This window comes from Oenanthe melanoleuca, chromosome 3 (assembly GCF_029582105.1).
Source record: "Oenanthe melanoleuca isolate GR-GAL-2019-014 chromosome 3, OMel1.0, whole genome shotgun sequence".
NCBI lineage: Eukaryota > Metazoa > Chordata > Aves > Passeriformes > Muscicapidae > Oenanthe > Oenanthe melanoleuca.
Window position 1 is genome coordinate 94600712 of NC_079336.1, and position 21574 is coordinate 94622285.

Consider the following 21574-nt stretch of genomic DNA (forward strand, 5'->3'; position numbering starts at 1 on the left):
GCCTTATGCCTGTAAAAACTGCTTTTCATAACAATAACCTTACCACACAATTCTTCAGTTTATTGCTTTCTGTAACCAGCTCCCTGCTGCCATCCTGAGATCACACCTTCCAGAAAGCATTTCAGACCTTCAAATTGAGGTCCATCTCCAAAGTGGTAAATAAATGGACTCTCCAGGAATTCTGAGAGTACCAGATTGGTGGCCATACCTTCTGTCCTGCAATAACAACACGATCTCCCAGTTTCAGGCCAAGTGATAAAAGCATGGCTCTGCCTGTGACATGGTCATAGGTTGGAATCATGGCTTTGGAGATGTCACATGAGAGAGGCACTGCATCCAGCAGGATCTGCTTGATTTCCTTTGCACTGGCTGCTGCATCTGCCATTTCCAGTGGCATATCTACTGGATCAGGAACCACATCTGCTGGAATCCGCCCTTTGTCATTCTGTAGAAACATAACATAGCACAGGATTTAATGCTATTACAAGTTAAACCTGATCAGATGAAACCACAGCATTTTATGAAGTGTTTGTCTTTATTAGATATTTTTCCTAGAATACAAACAACTATGAAGAAATACACATTTTCAAATAAGAATACCAAAACATCCTTAGATAGATCAGCTATCATGTACAGCTTATAATTTTTGAAACCAACAAGTAACCAACATTTTCAAATTTAAGAGCGTTATTAGGACTCAGAACACCTGAAACAAAACACTTGTGTGTATCTGAACACAGTTAGGAAAGCCAGGCAGACTTCTGGTCTGTAATGCCAATACCAAAACACCAACTCCTCTCAAAAAAAAAAAAAAAAAATCTATCTTTACCCAGAATATAGCTTGCTCCTTGCTAAGGCTTATTCCAAATATAAGAGGGAATTTAATTATGTATGTTGCATGTATATAATATGCAAATGTGATGGCTCACATGAGTACCTAAATAAATACATTCAGGTTTGTCTAGACACAGACTATCCTATGAGAGATAGGTTAAGAACAGAGTCCTTTCCAAACACACCCCACTCCCAGAGAGCCGTGATTGTGATTTCCTGCATGTCCTACCTGACAGCACAAGTTGTTGGAGTACCAGCTCCCCTGGAGTTAACCTCAACTCCAGGCCAGTTGCCCAGATAGCAGGTACTGTCAGGCTGCTCCAGGAACAGTTCTACCTGCAGATTTCAGCAGAGTGGAGCTTTGGCTGTCTGCCCATTGTCACAATGTTTGTGGAAAAAATAATCATTACAGTCTTCCAAATTTGTCTCAGCTGAGCCCCTGGACTCAAACATTACCAGATGGAATGATGCAGAGTAAGACTGTATTTGTTTTGGTCCTTCAAAACAGACTACAAGTTCAATGTTTCTTGAGCATCCTCTCAATTCATCTCAAAGCTAGAAAAGTATAATCCTCACTCAGAATTTACTTTGTTTCCAAATGATCAAACTCTACACTGTCTCTACTGTCAAAACCTTATTGCAGGTTTGAGCAATTCAACACACACCATTCCTTAAAAATCTCCAATCAATCTGTAAGTAAAGAATTACAGTACCTTAAAAACAGGATGTAGTTGGATTGAAGTTGAGTGGGGAGTTTGAGTTTGTAGTCATAACATTAGAGATTATTTTGGTCATGTAAGTCCCACAGTTCAGCCCACCAGGTGCCCTGCAAACCTCTATGCCAATACAAAGCACAGGCAGAGCAATGGCAAGAAGGCAAAGTGGAAACTCAGGATGTCCCTTCTCAAGGGCACAGCCAGCTCAGAATGCTTGTGCAACTACAAAGCAGAGTTCTCTGTGACAACAGACTCCTAAACATACAACTGCCAGAGAACTTGAGACACATTCATGCACACTGAATGAAGAGACAAAGAAAAAACCCACCATTTTTTAGGAGATCTAGATTGAATATCATAGGCAATAAAGTTCCAGAAGATTTCACACCAACAGTGCCACATAAAATCATGACTTTTGAGTACCCTTAATACAACTATGATTTCTCATTTAAAATAACCCCTGCAATTAAAAATGGATAACTGAGATAGTGGTTTTGCAAAAATAAGAAAACTTTCCAAGGCCTTCCCCCCAAAAATAAACAATAAAAAGCCCCACACAAAACAACAAACACCCAAATCAAACATAAAACTCAATCAAAACCCAAGACTGTGGCTAGACACATATAGCAACACTTTGCACTATAACCTATGCCCACTATTAGGTTACTAAGCAGAGCAGGTGATGTTTGTGCATTCTCAGTTACTCATGCTCATTGCTAAGCACAACACTGCATTTCTGGAGGACAAAGATTGCACTGCTCCATTTCTGAAAAGATCCCCACTGCCATGGGGACTCAGCTGTTTCAAGACACCCATGAGTAATAATAAATGAAAGCTCAAACAACAAACAGAAAAACCTCTTGAAAGTTATTTGAACTAATGAACTAGACCATGACACAAAAACACAAACTTCACCACACAAGTAGGACAAAGTATACAAAATCATCCCCTGTGAGTTGCAAATATCTTTTTCTGAGGCACTCTAAGCCCACGTAGCACACCTTTAGCTAATCAAAATCCTGGACAGACTGTTCAGTTTTTCCAGGTACCTTTTTCACCTTCTGGTGCATCCACAACCTAACTCCTTACCCTAAAGGCAGGATTTGCTCCATGTTCCAGTAAACACTTGACAGCTCCTGTGCATAGGTTAAATGCAGCAATATGCAAAGCTGTTCCAAAATCAAAATCACTACAGGTGGCATCCACATCTGCAATTAAACATCACATGTGAGGTATGCAAGTCTGTTACATGAACATTTCCCCCTACAGACTCCTTGCAAGGACATTAATTTTTACAGTTTATGTCAGCATTTACATAGGCACACCATTATTTATGTACCAAATGCATATGACAAGTAATTCTACACAGAATATCAACCTTATTTGCATCTGTTTATTCACACCACGAACCAACCTGGAAGATGAGCATGTACTTTCACTCATTTTTTAATACTGATGGCTTAACAGCAAAGTTGCTGCTACTCAGGATGCCAAATCTACTGTGTCAAGATTAACAACTGAGTAACTTATATATTTTATTGCTTCTAGGTGTCAAACATCAAAATGAGATGCATCTTCAACCAGTTGTTTTCCTTTGTGAGCAGACAGCAGGGCAAAGAAAAATTGATTATACATCTGCTTTACACTGATTTAATTACTAATGGCCAAGAATGAAGTAAGAGGTGGTGATTGTTATAATTTCCTTGTTTTCAAAGAATTGCACTCTGAAGGGTCTTGAACTGATAGTTTGGAAAATGGAGCACTGCATTTGACTGAAAGCAATTTAACACAATGTATATTTCTATCAGTTGTTCCCAATATATCTTTCAATCTGCTATGAAGTTATTACTGCTCTAGAAGATTGGAGTTTAAATGTCTGTTTAGTTCTGAGGCTCCTCTCTTAAATTATAAAAGAGAGATGTCATTTTGAATCAGTTAGGTATAGGACTGTTAATTAAAAGTGCCAACTGATTTAATACACAAACCAAACAGACCACACAGACCACAAGTATTAGCAGTCATGCTCCAATTTGAAATACCAGTGAGGAACATAAAACTTTACACCTCAGGGCTGAAAAGTCTCCTCATATTTTCCAGTTTCAGCCTTCATCCCAAAAAAACACTAGCCCCTCTCACAATGCCATAAACAAAGTATATCCCAACTGCATCAACATCCTTATACAGTTACACTAAATGAACAAATATAACATCAATATATATACAAGATACACAGTTATATATGTCTGTATAGACTATGTAAACATGTTAAGTTCATACATACTAATAAAATTGATTCCATTTTATGAAGATCAAAGGTAACACACTTGCAATCAGAATTTAACAGTTTTGCAATTGCACTGATTGAACACAAACATGAAAACAGACTGCATTCACATGTCTCAAGTCATGATGAGATGTACCCTTTATGTACCAAAGGTCAGAAGACATTATCAGTTAAAAACCAGCTAGAAGCTGAGGAGCTGTATACAGCCATTGAAACTTCTGTGGAATACAGCCAAATATTTTCTGCACACATAGGAACCAATTTGCAGAAATACTGGTCAGTAGCATCAGCTACTGAGCCAGCAACAGTTGCACATATTCCTATTTTGAAAAACAGCTGATGTGTGGTTTGGTTCTTTGAGTTAGACTCTGTGACTTCCTCAGATTTGCAAACTTCATGCTTAGATTTTCTGAACAGTTCTCTTACAGCTTTGATCTAAGTGGGCATAGTAGAGGTGACAGGAAGAAAGGCAAATATCAAAAATGTTGCCTGGTAACTACCCCCAAACTATCTAGAGGAAAATAATATACAATTTTTGTATTTAAAACCTCTAAAAATCCAAGATCAAACTAGCTCTTTCCAGTAACAACTGAGGAATAAATCTGTAAGAAAAATTTAACTACAGAGCATCATAAAGAAAGCAGTTTTGCAGTAAATCAAAAGCAAACACCTGTACTTCACAATGGGTGTCTCAGAGTCAACACACCACTGTCTTGAAAAGTTATTTATATATTAAAACCATTTTTTCTCCAGTTGAGTATGGATCCATCCAAAGCATGTTCTCCTTCTACGTATGTTCTTCCTTCTCTGCAAACTGCCTGATGAAGTATGGAGCTAAAACTATTCTACTAACTCACACTTTCCATTGTTTCCATGTCAGAGGGCAAATAATTTTATATGTTTACTGAGACAAAAAAATCAGCTGCTTATCCAAGAACTGTCAACTGCCGAGACATTTAACTTGGAAATCTGAGCAAAGTCCCACCCCTTCTGTAGGAACTGCACAAAAAGAGAACACCAAATGCAAATAAGATCTGAAAAGAGACCTAAACTGCTGATGCAAGTTATGGAGACCAGGCTATTGAAATGTGGTGTGGACTTAACTACTGTGCAGTCTGATTTTGCCTTTTGTTACCAACCCACACTTGTCACCTCCTAAGCAAGTCACACCAGCAACAGCATAGCTTAACAATCACTTCCATGGAGATTCAAGATCTGGTAAGCAAGCCTTGGGTACTCTAAAAGCCCAGCTTTTCAAACTCTTAAGACAGAGTCCCATGGTAAAAAATTATTTTGCAAATTGGCACAATCAGACGGATATTCAGCAGAACAAATTCATATTTGTACAATTTTATTGATAAAGCTGTTTACTGGTTTTGCTGTCCTGACCAAATTAGAAACAAACAGTTCTGGTTCAGAACCATTTCTGTATTTCCCTTTCCATTAGTATAAACACGGCTCCAATTACCAATCCTTCACAGTATCATTCCAAAAGTTATCTATTTATGCCAAACACTGCAGTCAAATTATTCCTTAAACAGGACCTTCTACATAGCTGAGAAATGGGAAAAACAAGCAAGTCAAAACTGCCTCAGTCACAGGTTTGCTACATGCAATTGCCAAATCCTCACTACTCCTTTAACCTTCTCCTTGCATTTTAAAAACTTCTCAATGTTTAAGCAACCTTAAAAAACACAAGATTTTACTAGAACGGTTGTATCTTTGGTTTTCTACAAACTTTCTCTTAGTTCTCAATAACTTAAGATTAACCTGTTTGCTTTCCAGTGTATTTGAAACTTCTATTGTCTTGTACAAAGCTCAAGTTTAAAAACCAGCAATGGAAACAGAACAGTATACCACTAAAAAACAGGTTAAGAGAAAAATGAACCAAGGAGGCTGAATAAAAGAATAAGAAATTATTTATGTATAATGGATGAACGAACACCACACTTACAGACCACTATACATCAGCTTAGGGTCTACAAAAAGATGGACAACTACATGAAAACAAAGGTCACAATGCCTACCTTTTGGCTTTGCATTTTTCAAAATAAGACTGATCAGCTCTGGAACATCAAAGTAGGCAGCATAATGCAAGGCATTCATATTTGTCCAGCGGCTGCGTAAGCTGCTGTCAGCACCCAAATCAATGAGCTGTGCTGCAAATTTTACAGCAGTTTCAACATCACCTGCAGGGTAATTTTCATAAATTATGACTTAGTGAGTTATTTATTTGAAAAAACACACGTTTATGTGCAACACAAAATGTACATGAAGCCCTTCAAACTCACAGCAGAACTATCACTATGCCTTTCTTTTTAGGATTAGTATACAGAAATCTTTGCCCTCTGTCATAAAGAGCTGAAATCTCTAGGGTATAATACCACAATCTGTCTTTCTCTAATATAAGTACTGTGTCAGCCATCAAACCCAGGAATTTTAGTACCTGATAGAAGAAAAAGAATGCTGAAGTTTATGTTAAAAGATCTGCCAACACCAGGGAAGACGACCTATGCCAGACTTCTCTCAAACTCAGAGGAGAAGTGGGCTCAGGTCAACAAAAAAGTAACACAACATAGAAAAGTTAATAGGGGTATTCAAACAGAGTTAAATGTGCTCGCATTTCCAGTATTTATGACCATAACAATGCAAATGAAGTTTATTGTTCTCTTCTGACATGAAAAAGGTGAAGGAAACAAAAGAAAAAGAACAGCCAGTTGCATGAATGTTCTGCTGTACAAAAACTACAGCAAAAACTAGATCAAACTTGCAGCTTGCACCTCAGTCTGAAACTGCCTTTGCTACATGAAGTATCTGTTTAATCTGGCACTACTGTGTAGAATCTATACCACTAACTCAGCTTGCTCCCCATGGCTACAGCTGCAGTTCTGCACCTTCCTTGCTCACGGCCACTACAGGAGAGAAAACCAAACACTAAAAAAAGAATCTACTGCAAGGAACAATTCTGTAACAGTCAGCGGGATTAGTTCATGTGACTCAATTAGGTTTTTACATCTATAATGACTTATTTTTTTTACTCACCAATGCCATGAGCCCCTGATTTGCAAGTGTAATGCAGGAGAGTCATATCAGTCAGTCCATCTCTGTCATTCACATTGCAACCTCTTTTAATGATCTGACAGGCAAGTGGAAAACAAGCACATTTTAGCTCTGGCATATCTCTGACATCACTACTATTGCCTTAGTTATTTCAGTTATATTGATTGACTCCTGGATTCATTGCAAGGGCTAGTAACAAAGAAGCCTACCAGAACAGACTCTCAACTGCAGAACTGAGCAACATACACAAATGTAATGAATAGCATTATAATTAACCAAGCTCTCCCCTTGTTCTTTGATGTCTCAACAACTACCCACCCCACTGCCACACACCCCCAAAACTAAGCCCCCAGTTATAATATGGCAGGGTCAATTTTCACTGCACTCCCCCACACGTCCAGAAAAACCCATAATCCAGAAGAAAAATAAGGAAGTAGGATAGAAATACTAGAAACACATTTTGTGCCTAGGAACTATTGCCCTTAAGGTCAGGCTTCAATGGTAGCTTCATATACTGGAGTTAGGGATTACTTCTAAGTAGGAAATAAACACAAGGTGAAGGGTCTCAACACAACTGCCTTGAGAGAAACATTGTTTATACCAGCTAAGCAAATGTACTGAATTTTATCCATCATCTTTCTTTTTCCAAATAAAACCTGACAACATGTGGAATACAAGGGATGATCAGTCACTACTTGAGAAAAGGCAGAAACTATACCTGCATTTATGATTAATTCTGCTTCTGAAGGAACTGGTTTTATTCACTGTCAACACAGTATTTAACATTGAGAGCACTCAAGGATCTTCAAGGATTTTTATCTCACCTCATTCCCGATAATATCAATATTCTGCTGGACCTGTGGAACCCACTGCCTTAAGATAGCAAACAATTCAGAAACTGATGTTTTGGGGTCGAAGAGTATTTCTTGGCACGCTGCATCATTGGGATCGAAGAAGGAAAACTCTGTCAAAAAAGAAAAAAGTCCTTATAGAAAATCTTGACATTTAACATACATCTAGTTTTTCAAAGTCAGAGGCAAAGAACAGCAGAGAGAGTCACTTCACTACTCATTCACTATTCACTACTCACACTGGAAAAATCAGAATGCTGAATTAATTTGGAAAATTGTCTCTTAACATCTATTTTTCCTTTAACACTTATGTCTTGCTTATACTTCTGAAAAAGCTTTGAATCAGCAACCAATACAACAGTACTGCAGGAGTGATTTTAAGTTTAGGCAAGGAGTGACAGAGATGTATGGTGATTCTGCTAATAAGGGTTTACTGTTGCTCAAGCCAGGCAAAGGCTGCAGGTTCCAAGCTGCTCCCAAGCACAGACAAGCCTATTGATCCCTCGAGGATCAAATGCATAGATGATTTCTCCATGTGCTACAAAATATGTGTTTTCCTTCTTCTTTCATCATAATTTACATAGAACATATTAAAATATAGCACACATTCTAATCAGGAAGGCATTCTGTGACCTCTGCTATTTTCAGGTATTTCATGAATGCATCAATCCCAGCTGGTGGCAGCTGCAGGAAAGAAACACCTTCAAAAATTAAGGCCCCAAATCAAGACCAGAAAAAAAAATCACCACTTTTAGAGATTTTAAGCCTCATGTTCTTCCAGGCAACCCAAACTGTAAATATATAAAACACCCTATCATAAAAGTATATGTCACATTACTCAAAGGAGTGTGTATGTCTACACACATCCTCTATTTTAAATTTGTGGAATTTCTTCCAAGTCTGGAAGATTATATGAAAGAATCTGGATAGCAATGGCTGTGAGGAGAGGGAATGGAAGCAGAGTCTACTGTCATCAGCAAATACTGAACTGTTTCTCCTGCTGCAGCTATCGGGGAGTTGCCTCTTAAACAGGTTTTGGACAAATGTACAAGCTCTCAGACAGGACAGACGGGTTAAGCACCACACACCATCACCCATCTGGGTGTGGGACATGGCATAAATCACCTCTGGGTGAATCATCCCAACCTTTCCCCAAAAACAGCATACCTGACTTCTAGATTGCATCAACAGATAAAAGTACATAGAGAGTTTGCTTCCTGGCTATTTAGAGCTCCTCAAACTGCATTGCCTTGATTCAACAAGAAAGGAAAAGGAGGACTACTTCAATGATATTTAACATGAATTTTTATTTTCACCTAGCATATAAAAAAATCCAAACCCCTTATCTCCCAGCACGACACGAAGTGTGCTTCTTCCCTACATCCCATGGATCAACACACATTTACTGATTTATCCACCAATATTTACCTTCCACATAAACCACAACTGATCTACAGCTGAAAGCTATGAAGCAAACAGACAACTAGGCAACAAGATTAATGATCTCACACAATATTCACAGTTCTTACTCTACCTGGAAGATTTCTAGCCACAAACCTGATCCAAATTATCTATCAGAAATCAACTCTTACAATCAGCATGGTAGAGAAAAACTCTGAAACTGTACCAAGTATTAATAACAACCACCTTAAGTGCTTAACAGGTGATCAGCTGTAGTCTTTGCAAACCAAAGCAATGCTACAGAAAATCTGTTGAAGCAATGAATCCCATGAAAGGATGGCAATGGCATCTAGATATTTTAAAATATTATTTTCTCCCCCTCTATCTTTCCCAAGTATTAATTACCGTGCTCAACTGCATTAAGGAAAAATAAATGCACTGAATGTAAAGACCAAGAATGTCTCTCTGTCATGGTTTAACCTCCTTCATCCAGATTCAGCCATGTTACTGTTACAGAGGTGACAGCAATCTCCTATAAAAGGATTTTTTATTTAATAAGTAGGCAGAAACCAGGTAGAACAGATAGCAGTGAGATCATAGGGTTATTAGAAGATGCCACAACAAAACAATGTTTAAAGAAGGCAAATGGAAACTTTATCTAAGGGATAAGAAAGCAGAATGGAATAAATCATGGCATTACTTAAGAGTAGACTAGGAGAGTGATGAGAACCATGTAGAGACACATTCATGTATTGAGATGTATCATATGGAACACTTACATTCTCAACCTGAGCTAACTTTTAAAATGGTCCCAAGAATGCTGAGTCTGTCAAAGACACATTACATGTATTTATTTTTCCTGAATACAGCTGATTGCTCTAATCATTATGCTATTAATATATTTTGCAACATTTAAAGGCATTATAATTGCAGCTATCAGTGAAGCTCCTTACCTACAGTGACATTTTAACACATAATATACTCCCAGAAATTTTATTATAATTTATATATGTGAAGACAGTTACTGAAGACAAACATTATTCTGACAGCTGATCAGAATTATACTTGCTACAATTTTCAACCACTCACTTTACAATCCTTACCACCACAAAAATGTATGCTTCCAACAGAAATATCCTCTTCAGTACATCATTTTCATACTAAAGCACAAGAAGTGTAACTCTAGAGGTTTAAAATGTAATGTAGATTAACTTCCCTTACTTACCCCAATTTTACATCTTAACACAATATCCAATTCTACACTGAGATGTGAAAGAACTACAAATGTGACCACATGCACAGAAGTGTACAAAGGAAATTATATAATTTGTAGTGCAAGCAATAAGAAAAATGGGAAAGGTATGGGTCATCCTTCATTTCATTTAACAGAGAATCTATTTAATAAGAAGAAAACTTTTTCTGGAAAGAAATAATTAAGAGTTTATAGCTTTTTTAAAATTTGTAATTCAAATTTATTCTGTGCTAATTAAAAATTCATTTTCTGTTTGAAGTACATACCACAGTCTGAAGGCATTGGTGCTGCAGCAACAGAAAAAGTAACAGATGTTTCAGAGTTTGGGAATAAGAATCGTTCTCTTTCAATGAGGGAATCTCCTTCGAAGGAAGGTTCTGGGAGATCCTCTATGGTCATCTTCTATAAAGCCACTTTAGAAGGAAAAATAAAATCAGTAAACAACCTCATTGGAAATAGTTTGGTTTGGTTCTATCATAGTAAGATATAACATGTAATGAGACTAAGATGTTGCAAACAAATTATTACTGCCATTGCACTGTTACACACTAATAAACTAACAAAGCTCGTACAGTATAGTGTCAAGGTTAGCCAACTTCTAGTTTTGACTTCCACCACTAAACTTCCATGTAAGTAATGGAAAACTTAATATTTTTCCCCAATTTCCCACTTGAGCAGTAAAGAAAATATTAATACTCTAATTAGCAAACACACACTGAGGATAAATGGATTAATGTGTTTCATAGCTTTATGAAAATGTGAGGCATCAAGTACCTGCCCTCATACTCTGCATGCACATTCCCACCCTTCACCATGAGCAAGAACATGCTGCCAGCTACTGCTGCCTCCTCTTTTTAAATTCTCAGCTTTCATCTTCCCACACACAGCTGCAGACAATTCATCACCGAGTGATTCACTCCTGGACTCACGATTCCATATCAGCTCCTTTCCCAGCTCCTCTCCTGGATGTTTTAAAATAGCACACTTACCACAGTGCTGTAACCTTCACCCTTGTGCTGTTTCCAGTCAACTTCCCAGGCCTTACAGCAATCTAGGAAAGAGAATCAAGACTAAATGGTTGTAGAGTTATAGTGACAAAATCTAATAATCAGCCCAAGTTACATCCTAGCTATGGTACACAGGTTAAGATCAGAGGAAAGCTGGCTACCACTTGTAAGATATTTTATCAGGCAAATCCATTAACAAATAACAAAAAAAACATTATTCTTAATAGAAACAGACATGATTGCACCATCAGAGGCTGCATCTCACAGTTGAAAAATTGAAATTTTGCATCTTGAATGATCATTAAACACTTGGGACAAAAGCAACATTTCTACTAAACAACCTACACTTTTATTCTGGATATTGCTATACAGTGCTTTTTTCTCAGGAATTTGCTTAGCCAGCCTGCTTGACAGAAAGAAGCCGTGGAGCTTCAAGGAATGTTTTTTTTTTTGCACATTTAATTTATACCCAAGTAACTATGAAAAACTAAAAGAAGACTTATTTTGATTTTTGTACCTAATGCACAACAAGCTATGAGTAGATTTAGTCAAAAGAAATCTGTCACACTATTTGGGACTTCTCAATCTATGTGCTAATATAACAGGCATTTTAGCAGTGGATTACAGATGCTAATCTTGAAGTACATAAATTAAAGCCTCCTTTTCTTGCCCATCATACACAGTTCTCCATGTGCTCAAGTTGGAAATAAAGGTCCACGTGAAAAATGTTCCTTTTTCTCCCAACTAATTTATTTCCTTAGTCTTATACAGCTGTACATGTTCTGGCATGAAGATCAAGCAGGAGGCCACTGGAAGGACAGGACTATTTTTTCCAACAGCATTATCATATTGCATTGGCTTATGTGTTCTTTTATTCAACGAGGCCAAAAATATCTCTAATTATTTCAGTTAATATTTCATTACAGTCAGGAAAAGTTAAGAGTTTACATTTCAGTGACTTAATAGCTGTCATAAAGATGACAGCAACAGCTTTCTTGTGTGAGGGACTAGAAAGTCCCTTAAGTTGCAAATACCTAATTAAATTCCTTTTGAAGGGCAACAGTGAAATCAATCTGCTTCAATCTGATATTCCTTCAGAGGCTTGGCAAAACAAAACAAAGCTTTGTAAGACACATAAATCCACAAGTTTCTCACAGGCAGCACCACAGAGCTCTCACAAAATGCACAAAGGAACAAGTAATATGCATGAATACAAAAGGTGTATTAGCTGAGCCTCTTAAGCTGGAAAAAGACACACACAAAAGAAATTAAAAGCTTTTTGCACAGCCCTACACTGAGGGAACAAAAGAAACACAGTGAAAAGAAGCCAGACCTGATTGAACAGATGGTAACAGGAAAAGGTGAAATTTTGTGAAGTAGGACAACGTTAAGTTGTTTTAACTTGAAATCAACAGAGCTATTTCAAAATTAATACAAAAAGAGTGTTTATGGCACACAGGAAAGCAGACCAAACAGAATACAACCTGTGCAAGTAGCCAGGGCATCTGTTATTCTGCAGGGCCAGAGACAAGAACACCATCTATACTCTGCCAAAGCAAAGCAGCCAGGGAAACAAGTCATGCTGTCAGGTAGGTGGCATGAAGACCCAAGGGCTACAATGCAGACCCAACTCCATAAAGAATGAATTTACATGTCCACAGGAGTGCCAACACCTCCAATGGAAGTGTGCACACCCTCACACCACGGGGTCTACATCTAGAAATGTAGCACATGTCACGACACAGCACTGAACTATGAAATGTCAACACATTCTGCACCCACAACCACCTCCAGAGGCTGCCAGCTCAGGTGTAAGAGCTTCCCAGCCAGCACACACACAGCTGGAAAGGCAAAGGGAAAGGAAAAGGCTGAAAACTACTACAAAAGAAGTGAAAAAGCATCCCCACGCCATCCTCATAGTGACTTCTGCTGTAAGGAAAACCAAAACTGCCTGAGGTATTAGCAACACCCAAGACACACTTTCCACCAAGATTCAGCTGGAAAATCCTGGTGCAATGGAATGGGAGGCCTTCCAAAAGAGCAGTGACTTTCCTGTACTGGTAAAAGAGTTTAGAGCAGAAACTATTAGAGAAATTACATGAAAGAAAAGACAGAATTTTTCTGTTCACAGCATTGTCAAACTGCCACTGAGCACAGTTATGATACAGCAAAGAGTATCATACTTACTATTTGCCAGCCATAAGTTCTTCCAACTGAATTATATCTGAAAATGAAAAAACAGAAATATCAGGAAAAGAAACTTCAAAGAGTTATCAGATGCATACACCCTTTTGCTGACAAAACTGAACAGCAACTACAGGTTTCTTGACATCCACACATTACACAGGAATGCATGGTAGCTCGGCATACACATGTAAAAAAAGTTCCATAATGGAGGATCCAACTTTTTCATGTACTCTAGTTTGTAATTTATGATAAAGCACAAAGCTTTCCTGCTTTAAGACATATAAGCATTTAAGAAATATAAGCATATAAGAAATAGCAAACGCTAAAGCACTTCAAGCTACAACATACAGTTGTTCTGCACTTTGATAGCTGAACCTGTCACAAATGTGATGCTATTTTTGACAACTATGTATAAGGCACTCCTTATCATGTGCTTAGATGTGCTCAAGAAAAATTAAGTTCAAAGAACAAGTTTCTTACACATACACCACCTGCCCACTCCAGAACATTCACAGCACGAGTGGCAGACATGCTATATACATGTACTAAACCAAATATTTTGGGTGACGTGCAACATGGCAGTGTTTTCACAGATTGACTGAAATGTCGGGGTTGGAAGGGACCTCTGGAAATCATCCATTCCAACCCCCTGACAAGGGACAGTCACCTGGAGCAGGTGACACAGGAGCGTGTCCAGGTGGGTCTGAATGTCTCCAGGGAGGGAGAGTCCTTAACCTCCCTGGGCAGCTGTGCCAGTGCTCTGCCACCCTCAGGGTAAAATTCTTCCTCTGCTGAGGTGGAACTTCTCCTGTTTTAGTTTATGGCCAGTGCTCATTGTCCTGTCACTGGGCACCACTGAAGAGCCTGGCACCGTCCCCTTGGCACCTGCCTTCGAGATTCGCCTATTTACACGCATTAATGGGATCCCGTCTGTCTTCTCTTCTCCGGAATACACAGGCCCAGCTCCCGCAGTCTCTGCCATAGGAAAGACGCTCCACACCCGCACCTTTGCGACCCCCGCTTTGACAAGCTGCAAATTCCCGGGAGCTCAGGCCCTGCATTCTCCCTGGTCCCCTGGTCACCTCCCAGCACACGGGGGAGCCCCGCTCTCACACAGGGCGGGCCCGGAGCAGGGGGACTCACGGTGACACTGCCCGGCCCGGGTGCCGCAGCCCGGGGTGGGGGGGGACCGGGCCGGCCGCGGCCCGCCCGCTGCGGCGAACCCTGCACCGCCACCCCGGCCCCCGCTACGCGCCGAGGGAGGATGGGGAGCGATGGGGAGCGATGGGGAGCGCCGGGAAAGCGCTCTGGGAAGCGGCAGCCCCGCTCCAGCCCTACCTGCTCTCGGCCGAGCGCAGCCCGGGCCGCCCGCGCCCGCCCGCCCGCAGCCCAGGGAGCCGCGCGAGGCCCGGGCCCCGCCCACCGCTGGCAAACCACGCCCCTTTCCGCCCTCCGGCCAATGGGCGGCCAGCGCGCCCCGCCCCGCCCCGCCGGCCACGCCCCCCGGCGGAGCACCTGAGGGGTGAAGGGGCGGGGCCGGCGGGGAGAGCGGGAGGGGACACGGGATGGAGCGGGGACAGGCAGGAGGTGGCACCGGCAGGAGGTGGCACCGGCAGAAGGTGGCACCGGCGGGAGGTGGCACCGGCAGCAGGTGACACAGGCCGGAGGGCTCGCGGCCCCGCTGGCACCACTGGTTCAGCACTCGGGACTCCCCAGTTGTCTCAGTAGGAACAAAAGGAGCAGCTCCCGAGAAGGGTTTTCAAAGCATGCTCGTCCCATGCTGTAAAATCTAATGAGGATCTAAATGCAAAGATTGGCACTCTTGGGAAACGCCTACGTTGGTAATCCCAGCTTCGTGCTTGATCCCAGCCTGCATGAAGGGAATTTGACCTGGATAAGACCTCAGCCAAGTCCTGCTATATTTTTATGCTCTACGTGGATCACTATTAAATAAACACAACTGATGTTTACATTCAGGGTTTTGGTATTGTTTTTGTAGTGATGATATTAAAAGGAGTGGGGACAGGAGGAAAAATAGGAATGACAAGTGGAAAATTCCTCAAATTAAGTGCTGCAAAGGTCAAGAGTTGCAAATTCTCTCAGCTCCCAGAGACTCTAAAACTGAAAGGAGAGAATTGAATTGCAGTTGTGAAAGTAAGTGTGATACCAGATGGCTACAAAAAGAGCTAGGAAATTTTTCCACTTCTTAGAGTGTTCCATACCTTGGAAAAGGCAAAGAAAAAATGTTCCAGGAAAATGCAGGCCTGCTACTTTAGCCTCAAGGCTACTTAGGTTCAAACTCCTTTTATAAAGACAAGCATGTAAGCAAGACCAAACGTGAGCTTTGTACTGGCAGTCAGTGTTTGCCTTTTTTGAGATGCTTGGTGCTCTGGGCAAAGGAAATGTTTTATTGCTGATACTGAATAACAGACTTTAGTGAAAAGCCTGGAATGGTAATTATTAGCAGTTCTGGAGAAGACTAGAATTTAGGAGAACTTCAACAAAGATAAAGCACAAGCACAGAGGGAAACAGTGTTGAGTTGAATGCAAAGTTCTGAACTTAGGGAGGTTACTGATGACATTCTGGGATATTCTCCTTGGAACTAATCTTTCACATTTTCCTTTAATGTTTTTTAGGTGAAAAAAAAAAAGAACTAGCAAACTGATGAGATAAAAAACAAAAGCAAAAAGGAAAGAATTGCTGTTAGAAAGGAATGAACTGATATAAGAGTGAGGTATGGGATCACTGCATGGAAGTGACTGAGGAATGATGCTGCACAAGGAGCATCACTACGAGTATGAAGCAGTGGCACAAAAACATTTATCTTAGGATGTGTAACCAGAGAGTTGTGGCAGGGAAGGGAGGTGTTTGTGCCAGCAGGTCTGGCCATCTCCCTGAGGAATCACATATCAGTGTGAGTACTCTTCTTCAGCAAGCAGCAGCTAATCCAGTGTGTCTTGAGAGGGCTTGTCAGCACAGCCAAGGAAAAGAACAGTCTATTTTAGGAGGTTACCAGAGCACAGCTTGTTTAATGCAGCAGAGTGAAAGCTGAGACAGAGGATATAGTTGCCATAAACCACAGAAAATGGGGTGTGAATTCAAAGATGGTGTTGAATATGAGGACAAAACTGTGTGTGATTGTTTTTTTATGCTAGAAAATGAAAGCAAGGACCTAACAAAGCATCTCAGGTTCTAGAACATCCTTCTGATCAGGCCAGCAATGGCAGAACCCCAAACATCTTAGCTCAGAGTCCTCAGTGCTGCAGCTGCAGAGGAGACTGGATGTCATTGCCTAACAAAACCCCTTCCTGTCTGGACTTCCACCTCTGGGCCCTGCAATGGAAAGTTTATAAGAATATATATTTAAACCATTTGCTGTACCTTAGCACATTATCCTTTTCAGCCACTCCTATAAGCCAGGATGTGAGTGAAAATAAAAACCTGCTCAGCCTATCCTGTCTGACTCATTTGGTGCTGCCATGGGCAGCAAGGCTGCTGAACACCTGGAGAACTCAAAACAATGGGCTGCACCAGCTCTGACCAGCTTGGGAGGAAGACAGGGAAACAATGCTTGTGAGCAACAAGCCTGTTTCAACTGAAATATTATTTCATTTCTTGTTTCTTCTTTGGGCAGAAATAGAGCATTACTCACCCCTTCATCTCCCCAGATTCATGTCCCAGAGGAAAGCAATCATTTAAATGGCTTAGGAAGGCATTGCAGCTTCATGTGGAGCCACTCTGGAGCAAGGCTTGGGGCAGCAGGGAGGTTCTTAGAGTGAGTGTGCACACACACTGTGGTTAGAGACACTCTCTGAGGGAAAGCCAGGAGGAATCCTCAGTTTTCAGGGAAAGCCTGAGAAGTTTTAGGTAAGGGAACTGGGAACTGGAAAAGGCATAAGGCTAATTAGCTGCACGCTTTTCTAGGATAATTTTCAGGAGTACAAGTTCCTGGACCTCACTTCTAGATCCAAAATTAATGCTACCACCTTCCATTAGAAAGTGCTGAAGCCCTTGCTGGCCAGTTAAATTGCCAGTCCCTCACCTGAAAAGAACTCCCTTGCCCTGAAATGGCTCTGCAACCACAAGTCTGCTTTCACTCATGGGAACTGCTGCCAAGGCCAGTGGAACCCTCTCCTTTTAATTTTATAGATTTGCAGAACTCTGGAAATCTATGCTTAAGACTTCATGCTGTTTCACATGGTTCTTTATCCTGACTCTTGTGTTTTGACAGTCACTGTCTTACCCACTGAAACCAGCAGTGAATGTGTTGGTTGGGGCAGACAGCAAGCACCTAAAATACCAATGGAATGCCTTGCAGAAAGAAACTGTCACTAACTGACCAGAACACACCTTCCAAAAATAACAGACAAATGTAAATATATCTCACAAAACTACTGCTGACACTAGTCAATTTTTCTTGACCTCTTTGGGTGTAGGCAAACCCTCCAAAATTACTGTCTTTAGTTTTCTTCCTTCATTAATTCCTTAAATAAAGTTTTTTTACTGGAGAGGAAAACCAGTTTTCTAGCTTTTTTCAACAACTTTTTTTTTTAACTTGTCATTCTGCTGTCTAAAAAGTACAGATGTTTTTGCAAAACAGGTTTTTGAAAGCATTGGGGTCATATTTATTGCCTCGTGCAATCAGACTGAACCACTTTACTTAGAAGTTAGAATAAAATAAAAAAAATTAAAAAAAGACAGCCAATTCTGAGAATTTTGTTTTTCTCTTGCATCACCATCACTAGTAAAGGCTCTGTATAGACTCTCTGGTTCTATTCAATTCTTTGCAACTACATTTCCTTCAAATCATGATGCTCTTATTCTTTACCATTGTCAACAGGTTTCCACAGGGGAAACAAAATGAAGCTTCATATGTGTCTCTGCTAGTGATTACAGAAAGGAGAGAACCTACTCTATATCCCAAACTGTAGGAGAAGCTGAAGTAAAAAGAGACTATTTCTTATTTACTTAGTGCTATCTAGGCCAACAATATGAACAGCTCCCTGGTTATATTCAATTTGCTCACATGAAGAAAGAAAAAGTGAATTTCTTTGAGAGTAAAATAGCTCTTTAAAATTGTTGTTATCACTCAAGTTCTCCATAATTCCTCAGTGAGCTCTTTTCCACAAATACAAACCTTAGATTTTTAAGACTTGGCATAATCATTTATGTGCATTACCTATTTTATCCTCTCTTTTGTTGTATGATCATGAGATAAACTACTTTCCTTATAATTTTTCATGAAGAAAAGCATTGGGATTTTTGCTGAAGTGCCTCAGAAGTACAAAGGAATGTATACCTACTGGTATATAAAAGTATTGTTAAGAAAAATGCAGCTACTTAAGTGTTTGGAAACAGGCACATCAAAGATCTCACAGAAGCAAATATATCTGGGGTAACATTAAATAGTCATATTGCATACACATGCAGACAGCAATTAAAGCTAGTATAAAACAGATTCCTAGTTAAAACACATTTTCTATGAGCCTGGATCTTGATTTAGTAATAAATAATAAAATGTATATTGGTTTACTATTAATATTTAAAATAAAAAATGACTGCATAATTCATAATTATAAACCAGGATTTTGCATTTTTAACCATTTATTTATTTCTTGTAACGTATTAATGCATGGTGTGAAAATAAGTAGGACAAAAATTTGAATGGCTGATCAAAGGCAAAGGGAAGAGAAAGAGCTTCCTAAATACGACCACCAAGTGACAAAGGGTTAATTGTCAAAATTCCCAGTGTGAACAATGGAGCTGTTGTAGCTGCTTTTTGAAAAAAAAAAAAGACGCCAGAGATTCCATAGCACAAATATTAAGCAGCTACACAGAGATGTCTCTCAACTCACACTGTAAGCAGAAGAGGGACATCAAGGCTACTTACTTGTTCTCCTGCATTTTCCTAAACTAACTGTGGAGGGCTACAGCATCCTGACCATTAGCATCACCAGGATGAAGCAGCTGCATAAGTCTGCTCCACCTCTCCCCTTTGAGCACATTAGATACATGCCCAACAGGGAATACAGAAAGTGTTAGGGTGTTTCTGTAAAAAACACATTGTGGTGAGACACAGCAGCAGACAGAGCCTGAGCTAAATGACTGACCAGAAGCAGAGTTGGGAGGGAAGCTGATGCTTCCCAGAAAACCCTTGTGGGAAATGACTGTGTCATCATGTATATTAAGTGCAATGTATGTGTTCCTGGAAAATTACTTTGGAGAAAGAACATAGAGTTTTTAAAATCTTCCTGGGAATCACTATAGTGCCTTCTTCCCTGTAAAACCAGGTAATTTTGCTGCCTCTGCTGAAAAGATAAAAGGATTTGAACAACAGGGCTACAGAGAATAACAACTTCACACACAGATTGCAGTCCAGCCCTGAGGAATCAATCATGTAAGCAGTTACTTAAAGTCTGAGAATGTTTCATAGGCTTGGCAGTATGTAAAGATTTTTGGGAACTGGGGAAGATACACATGGCCACACAGGTGGAAGTTGCTAGAGAGAAGCTGTAGACTTGTCAGCGTTTGAGTTGGCCAGTGTTGTCTGCAACTCCTGCAGCACGGAGGAAGGGCCACCTTCAGTATAAAAGCTGTACCTGGAAATGAAAAAACAAATCCATTTAGGCCACTCTGAGTAGTGAAGAGGGAAGTTGGGGGTGGTTGCTGTTATGACCTTCATCCACATGCCACCCTTCGCAAGTAAGTACCTGGAAAAGACAAGTATCTTCTGCCTCATCCAGTTCCTTGCCTTCCCTAGTTTCCTTCCTGTTTGAAGTGATTCAAACAGGTTTCCCTTCCCTTCCCTTCCCTTCCCTTCCCTTCCCTTCCCTTCCCTTCCCTTCCCTTCCCTTCCCTTCCCTTCCCTTCCCTTCCCTTCCCTTCCCTTCCCTTCCCTTCCCTTCCCTTCCCTTCCCTTCCCTTCCCTTCCCTTCCCTTCCCTTCCCTTTTTCAGATATGGATCTATATTTTTTAATTTATTAATTTTTTTTCTTTCTTAGAGTTTTAGCCCATGAAGCATTGAATTTAAGAGAACTAAGCCCTGGCAAATGGAAAAGAAATCAAGGTAAGCAGGTGACTTTTGTAAGTTCCAATTTTATCCCAAGACACTCAGACAATGGGAAAAATGAATTTTCATTTAATTTTTAATTTTAATTTGAAAATAAACATTTTGGATCCACTAGATTCAGATGCTGTCTTAACAAGCATTTTCAGGTTGGGAAACTATCTAGAAAGAAAAAAATAATTTTCAAGAATGATCATGTGAGAGGAAGGAAAAAAATCCAAAATCTTGTTTAGAAGTCACAGAAGGAAAAAATAAACAGCTTGTCACTTGCAAGCAGGGGAAAATTTTGAAGAATCTCAAGGCAGAAGTCTTAACAGGCATTTCTGACCCATTTGATTTCCTGTCTTTTACTCTCCAACAGGTACATCCGTGGTCAAGGTCACCTTTCTCTTGGTTAAGGAGAATCTAATGATGCTTACATGCCATGTTCAAATAGTTTCCCTTCAAAAAGGCTTCAAAATCCAGCCTCTTCCTTTGGATCTCTGCATTCAATTGTATGTTATGATTTTGTAACAAGGGAAAAAAGCAGAACAGGTACCAAGTTCTTCTGCCCCCCTATACGCAGGAAAAAAATATCTGCCTTTATAAATACAACACTGGTGCTGACTGGCTGAAGTCTGCTTACCCTAATGAGCTTAAAATCTTATTTGCAGAGGACATCTGTCAAGGCAGAAGTGAGGTACACAAGTGCTCTTAATCCATTAGCTCTAAATCCAGCCAAGCTCTCACACACCTTTTTTTGAATCAAAGAAGAAAACCCAGGCGGGAACATACAATGGAACAGGGCACAGCTTCAAGAGCAGATCCTGTGCAATAAGCACATGGGATTTTAAGATGAACAACAAAGGAAACTGGCAACAAAACTGGGATCATGATGGAAGACTCCTGAGAAACAGGCCAGTCTGCAGCTCAGGA

General features: G+C 40.1%; 1 protein-coding gene across 1 annotated transcript in view; it reads right to left on the reverse strand.

The window, feature by feature from the left end:
* CLIP4 (CAP-Gly domain containing linker protein family member 4) overlaps window positions 1-15009 on the reverse strand; it is a 31107-nt gene extending 16098 nt beyond the window's left edge. Inside the window, exons 1-9 of the mRNA XM_056487742.1 lie at window positions 14931-15009; window positions 13593-13629; window positions 11388-11449; window positions 10665-10811; window positions 7719-7858; window positions 6877-6970; window positions 5862-6023; window positions 2640-2758; window positions 209-445 (exon numbers count right to left, since the gene is read on the reverse strand). Coding sequence (XP_056343717.1) covers window positions 209-445; window positions 2640-2758; window positions 5862-6023; window positions 6877-6970; window positions 7719-7858; window positions 10665-10797 — 885 coding nt within the window. The 5' untranslated portion in view covers window positions 10798-10811; window positions 11388-11449; window positions 13593-13629; window positions 14931-15009. The remainder of the gene's footprint in view (window positions 1-208; window positions 446-2639; window positions 2759-5861; window positions 6024-6876; window positions 6971-7718; window positions 7859-10664; window positions 10812-11387; window positions 11450-13592; window positions 13630-14930) is intronic.
* Window positions 15010-21574: the final 6565 nt, after the last annotated feature.